General features: G+C 36.7%; 1 protein-coding gene across 2 annotated transcripts in view; it reads right to left on the bottom strand.

The window, feature by feature from the left end:
• Positions 1–695: 695 nt before the first annotated feature.
• CENPF (centromere protein F) overlaps positions 696–7,041 on the bottom strand; it is a 43,448-nt gene continuing 37,102 nt past the window's right edge. For both annotated transcript variants that reach the window (XM_071578594.1, XM_071578584.1), the window contains exons 18-20: positions 5,940–6,413; positions 3,841–4,034; positions 696–1,283 (exon numbers count right to left, since the gene is read on the bottom strand). In XM_071578594.1, the coding sequence (XP_071434695.1) occupies positions 1,074–1,283; positions 3,841–4,034; positions 5,940–6,413 (878 nt within the window). In that variant the 3' untranslated portion in view covers positions 696–1,073. The remainder of the gene's footprint in view (positions 1,284–3,840; positions 4,035–5,939; positions 6,414–7,041) is intronic.

The raw sequence follows: 7,041 nt of genomic DNA, 5'->3' as shown, positions 1-7,041 counted from the left end.
TAAATGCTATTTTCACGTAAGTTAGTGTCCTTTGGTACCTCAAATAAGATTTTTTCTTGAATGAAAAGGAGCTAACTCAGGGCATTCTATGCAGATATTTCTTGACACTTGACCATTTTTCCAAGGCATCCACTCTCATTACATCAGGTACAACAAGTCTTCAACCATTTTCATATAAAGCAACAGATTTGATGTTAAGCATTGCTTGGGTGAAGGGAGACCTGCAGAGAAGCAGACAGCCATGGTTCATGGAACAAGCACAGATTTCTTGTTACAATGTCCATTCTGGCCAGGCACAAAGTGCTCACCCCCAGTTTGCAGACAATTACTGGCTGGCCAAGGGCCATTTTGCAGAGGCGAAGATTTAATAAGGTAAAACCTTCAGCTATGGTCAAAGTCAGTACATACTGGGAAGTACAAAGAGATGGTTTGCCAGATGTTTCATTTCAGGGAAAATAGACTTAGTTCCAGGGAAAACTCTTTGGCTTGGTTTGACCCATATCTCATCGCTCTTTCCATAATACTATTCCATCAGGAAGAAGGAATCCAAGACACAGCACACTACACCTGTGCACTGGATGCATCTTATATCTGGTGTTAAATTTTGTCTTGCATTTAGAAATTAAGTAACTGCTTTGTTTTGAATTATCCAGTAGTGTTTGCCCCATTTTCCTGGAAACTAATAGTTTAAAAGATACTTAGATAGGTTTATTTTCCATTTGTAAATCAACTGTTGGTACACAGAAAAAATGACAATGAACTACATGGCAACATGTGGTACACATTTTTCATGGTTTAATTTTTTAACAGATTTATAAAGAACTATTTACAGAAAAATGTACAAATATAATTCTACAATCTAAAAACAGATCAATTGTATCTGTTCATCATTATTTCCTAAGTTTGAGTGACTACTGGTATTAGTAAATATTCAAAAACAAGCTTTGCAGAACCCATATATTGTTCATCATTGGATAATAGAAAATCATGCCCTCCATATAGTTCTCATATTTATTTTACAAACTGCTTTTTAATCATCAGTTATTCTCAGTTGTGATTAAGTCCACACAACTCTACTGCACCTTACAATTTTCCTTTTGCTCATCTTGCTCAGATAATCCTTGTTCATTTAGAGAAATTTTAGCTCTGTGCATCACGTGACTCTCCCCAGTATTATCAGAAAGAGGTTTTGTGGATTGTTTATACAGGCAAAGTGGTGACCTTGAAGTAGAATTCACTGGTGAAAAAGCTGTTACTGCTTGGAACTGCTGCTCATCATTTTCCTGTAACACAAACAAAAATATCATGGTTTAGTGGTGATGGAAAACTGTATTTTCTGCAGTGGGAAAAGGTCTAGCTGCAAAAGACTAAATATTGGGAATTTGTAAAAACAGACCTATTCAAATCAGAAAAAATATTTTAAGATATTTATCACTTTGAATATACAATACAGTGAGACTTGTTAACAAGTGTTTTGGTGTGGGATAAGATGGAATATTTGTTACACAGCTGGGAAGCTATTTGCTAGGAGCAAAAACAAGCTACACCAGGAAGAAACAGTACTTCTAATCTGTTTACTAAGGCACCTGGTATTGTGTACCAAGATCCGTACTTCATTTTTTCTGTACATGTTCTGCAAACATAAAACATAGGTGTCACTTTTGTGCTGACATCTGGACAGAAACCACATCTTTCACATTTTAATTGATGTGCAGTCAAAGCAGTCAATTTAAATTCTAGAGTGAATTCACATAGAAAAGTGAATAAATTTGCATATGAAAATGCCAGGCAAATTTTAAACACCTTGAGAAATTTGCAACAGTTTGAAACTGGGTAGTTAAAATTAAGTACATACAAGTACCAGTCAAAGAGAAGGAAACAAGGTTTATCTAACTTTTAAAATGAGAGACACCATTTACTGTATTAATCTAAAGCATGAAACAGCATGTTTTGTTGGTGTCAATAAATGATGAAATTATATTATGAGCAAATCCCCCAGAAATTTCCAGATGCACATTATCTTGAAAGAAAACATGTACACATATCCAGCAATGTCCAAGAGAGAAGGGCACAAATTCTTGAAACTGATGACTTTTTGCATATTTACACTTGGAAGAGAAAAAAAACAACCCAGAAATCTTTTTTTTTCCTATCTATTTGAAGGTGAGGACTAGCCTGTCCTTAGACCTAGACAATACAAGCTTGACAAAGAGGAGGACTGTGTGGGAAATCCCTCCCCAATTAAATGAGAAAAAATTTATTACTGATTACTTGTCATTTGTTGTAACTTTGAATATGGTCAGCAAGATGGTCAGCAAGAGCCTACAACGAGCTTACATGCTGGCAGGTGATTACTACACAGCTTTCTGTGACTAAAGCTTCCTTTCTTTTTGCACTACTGAGAATATTTACAAGCAACACCATTTCTTTCCAGCCTTCCAGGGAAACATACATAAATGAGTGTAAATAAAATTTATTGGCATCACTTAATGAAACAGTAATAAAACACAGACCTCCAGGCAACATCTGTAAGAAGCAGCAAATTTTGGAAAGTAGGGTAATTATCACTTGGAACAACACACACAGATTCAGTGGATTCACTTTCACTGCAAAATACAGATTTCTATGGCTATAGTTCCAAACAAATTATGGCTCTGACCTGACCTGTCTTTCCCAGTGGTGCTTTCTGGCCTCAAAATCTATACATCCACTAAACTATGTGTTACTTGCCTTTACTTACTTTCAGTATTTTGCCAACATACATATTACATGTGGGCTAATACAAAGTAACTGCATTAAAAAAAAGAAGAAAAAAAAAGGAAAGAAAAAAAAGAGTTGGACCAAGGGTTGGACTCGATGATCTCCGAGGTCTTTTCCAACCCAATCGATTCTATGATTCTGTGATTCTATAGGCCTCATATAAAGAACTATCAATATCTAATAACTAACCTCTTACTGCTCAGCTTGAGATAGTATGCTTAAAAACTTTGGAGGAGATTTAGGACAAAAAAAGTTTATTTCTGTCCTAAGGCTGGAACATTTTTCTATGATCTGCAAAGCATATGCATCGTCTTAGAAAGAATGTCTTATTCTGATGTGCTGTGAAACATTCAGTAGCGTGTGTATTACTGAAAACACTTGCAAAGTTAATGTAAACTTCAGTTACTACCCTTTTCAAAATAAAAATCCACTTTCAAAATGTAACTGTGTAGTATTTATTTGTTTTGATAACATCAAAATCTGTGAGCATGAACAAGCTGGTCTAGTGGAAGGTACCCCTGTCCACAGCAGAGATGTTGGAACTAGATGATCCTTAAGGTTCCTTCCAACACAAAACATTCTATATGATTGCGTCTTTACCATCTAAATGTTCCCTATTCACATGTTTACCAGCCTCTCAAATATCTGTAGTTCTTTTATAGCATCTGTAACTTGGAATTCCGAGAAAGGTTGTTCACATAAAGCTTAAAGCTCCCACTCTCAGAGAATAATCCTTTCAGTCAGTGTTTACTTTCTTTGAAACCTAAGAAACCACAGTATAAGGAATATCTGCTCTTTAGTATCTATGATAAGAAATGGAAAATATACATGTATTGAATTCACATTTCTCAGTGTTTTTTCCCTATGAGGTCACAAATAACACCACATGAATAATTTGCAGCATAGTCAAGACCTATGTCATGCTTTAGTGACAGTATTTATGATCGTCACTTCACTGCAATGTTAAGAAACATAAAGAATGATGGTATATCCTCAAACTTATGTGGAAAGATGAATACATTTAGTGAATGCATTAAGTTTTCCCCATGACTTTCATACTCAGATAAAATTTTTAGTTACCTTTTGTGGTTTGCTGCCACCGGGTGTCAGACAGGGGCGCTCACCAAGGTGATCTGGTCTGCACTTCTGTAAGTCTTGTTTAAGCAAAGGCTGTTTCTCACTTGAGGAGGCCGGATGGGGACTGGTTCCGAGGTGCAGAGTTGTTCTACGTAAGATGTAAGGGCTGGCTTTGCCAGTGGGGATGTCAGCAAACCCTGAAAAACAAACAGCTTCCATTAAATCCAGCTAAATAAATTAAACTTTGTCAAACGGATTTCTTTTTTTTTTCTTGACAGGGATAAAAATAGCTGATTAAAATAAGTAATTTGTTCTATTGAAGCACATGGATCAAAAAGGTTGCTGAATAGACCTTGTGTATTCCAAAATTCACATACAAAACTTGGAAACTGTAGAGCACAACCACAGAATAACAACAGTAATTCTATAGAAAAAAAAATCAAACAAGTGTTTGGTCTTTTTCTTTACAGGTACATTATTACGTGGAGAATAATTTTGGTCTGAAAATATGTGCTAGTTAGTTCACAACACTGTGACATGATATTCTTGATTTTTAGTATTTTTCCCTGCATAGACCTATAGTGTTATAGATTGTCTATTATCTCTCTATCTAGCCTAAAAGTCAAACATTAACTGGCACAGAAGAGGTATATTTTCAGAAAAATAGTAATGCTGGTACGAAAATGAAATGCAAACAATGTTTAGCCTTAGAAATCTTGACTTCTGGGAGTGATCACCAAAGCTGAGGCGATTCAGTATCCCTATGGCTTGTCCTTTAATGATTGCAATTACATTTATTATAAAGGCCTACTCAATAGGTAATTGAACATACAATGTATTTTTCGAGCCCTGATTTATGCAATCCTCTCAGTTACTTTCTACTGCAGCGAACTCTTATACAGACTATCAGGCTACCTAATTTCATTGCATTCAGAGCAGATTGAAACTGAACTCTCATGAAGATGGTAATGTATTACTGCTGAGGGCACGACAGTTTTGACTCAGGAAATTTTAAGCAGTCTAGTGTATTGCAACTTAACACACTTTTAATTACAGATTCTGGTATTGAAAGAAATAAAAGCACTCAAATAAGCAAATACTAGGGGAAAACACCTCAGCTTCCCTCCAGATCCCACTCCTGTTTCTGGTTTTCAATCACCTCATTGCACACTGCACCTTCAGTGAGGTAATAGGAGTGTAGGATGGAGGTCAGATCCTGCTCCTTGTTTTTAATTCAGTTGCCCAGGCATGAAGGAACCCACTGGCTGTATTCCCTCTGGAACCGGACCACTTCCTCAGTCTCCTCTCAGCTCCCACTTTGGGCCACCCCCAGCTCCTGCCCTTGCTAAGTCCACCACCACTGCCCTCAGACCCATGCCCTGCTCAGGATGGTATTTTGCTTCAGCATTGCTCCTGTTCCTCCAGTCCTGGCATTGCTTTTCCTTCATCTCAGCATTTATCTCCCTTTCTTACTCATGTTTTCACCAAGACAAACACATCTAACTGGTTCTGTTTTGACATGCAGGATTTTTTCCTCTGGAGCCAGCTGGACAGTACTATGGCCAGCATGGGATAGCCCTGATTTTCATTCTCAGTGTACCTGCAGCCTTCACCACAGTCTTTGCCCAGTCAGACCCCAGATAGTCATTAAGCACCTCTTTGACCTTGTAAGGAGTGATACTGAAGGATTCACTCCACATATGTTCTCTAAGTTTCAGTAAATGTTTAGATGACTCGAGCAAGTTTTCTTGACTTTTCTTTAGGAAAACTTTGTTGCCGTTACATATAATTCCTTAGCCTCTGATAATGCATCATGAGGAAGTAACAAAACTGTAAGTGCTAACAAAGCATGACCATTCAACTCTTAGCAGACGGTAGTTATTAATCCAACAGAAATGTGTTAAGCTGGTCTAACACCAGAGCTCCACAAATACCAACCTGACACTAATTGGCAGATCTCCTATTGACTATTTTCACCTTCCAACACTGTCACAAAAAATACCTGCATAGTCACCTACTAACTCAGATTGAAACAAAACCAAGGAGAAAAGCACACCTGCTGTACACAGAGAATGTTTGCCTCTATAAAACGCTGTAAATACCTTTTTGCACTATTTCTGGAAGCCCGTCTAACTTGCTGTCAGTGTTCTCCTGACACAGCAGATTCTGAGAGATATCACACTTCCTTTTCTTTTTTGATGTAGTCTCTGGCGTAGCAGATCTTGGCTCGCCATTGTCCTTCCTGTTGTCTTCACATCTCTGCCTTTTATTTGAAAGCTTGGTAGTATCTTCATCTGACCTTATCTCCTTGGCAGACTGATTGCTTACTCTTGAGTGATCAGAATTCAGCAAATGAGTGCTGACAGCATCACTTGTTGACTGTTTCAGCTGAGCGCTCAGCAAATTGACTTGTGTTTTTAGCATCTCATTTGCTTCCTCTGGTTTACAACATTTAACAATTAGAGAGCAGTATTTCTCCAAGTTCTCATTTGCTTCCCTGGTCTTCACTTCTGTAGATTCCTCTAATTCTTCCAATTTTAACTTAATTTCTTCTGTAAAGGCAGCAGCAGCAGCATCTTTCAAAGAAAAACAGTATTATTCATATAACTGACAAAAAAGATGCATATGTAAGAATTTATAATGCACTGGTCACACATTCTTTAATTATGCATGTTCTATAACAGTGTAACTATAAAAAAGTTATTGTGTAACAAAGTCAGTAATATGATAAACATAATAATATCTTCTTAAATAGAGAAAACATGCACATTTTGAAAAGAATCCTTGACCACTGCATTGGCAAACATTTTCCCTGAAAAGTTTCTACCCCTCACTTTGTTTAAGCATCATTTACAATACAATGCATCTTATGAGAGAAGCCAAACTATAAAGAACAAAGCATGAGAATCAGAGGGAAAAGCTTGCTGGAAAATGATGAAAAAACTAGCACACAAACTTTACTTATTTAAAAAAACACTCTCATTTTTCCTTAAACCACTTTTAACCACAAAAATTTAATACTTAGAATATTTAATCATAATCCAGTGTTGTCTCTGTTACTTTAAGACAAAAAATATTAGCCAGATTTTGAAAATGTTTGACACATCTGCAGTTGTACTTTTTTATCCTAATTAAGAATTATGCTCTGTATTAGAGCTGCATATGCAAGTGGACACTTTAGGGAACATGAAAGATTTATAAACA

The sequence above is a fragment of the Pithys albifrons genome, chromosome 2 (genome assembly GCF_047495875.1).
Source record: "Pithys albifrons albifrons isolate INPA30051 chromosome 2, PitAlb_v1, whole genome shotgun sequence".
Lineage (NCBI taxonomy): Eukaryota > Metazoa > Chordata > Aves > Passeriformes > Thamnophilidae > Pithys > Pithys albifrons.
The sequence above is the reverse complement of the archived record's forward strand: the minus strand, read 5'-3'. Positions and strand labels throughout refer to the sequence as shown.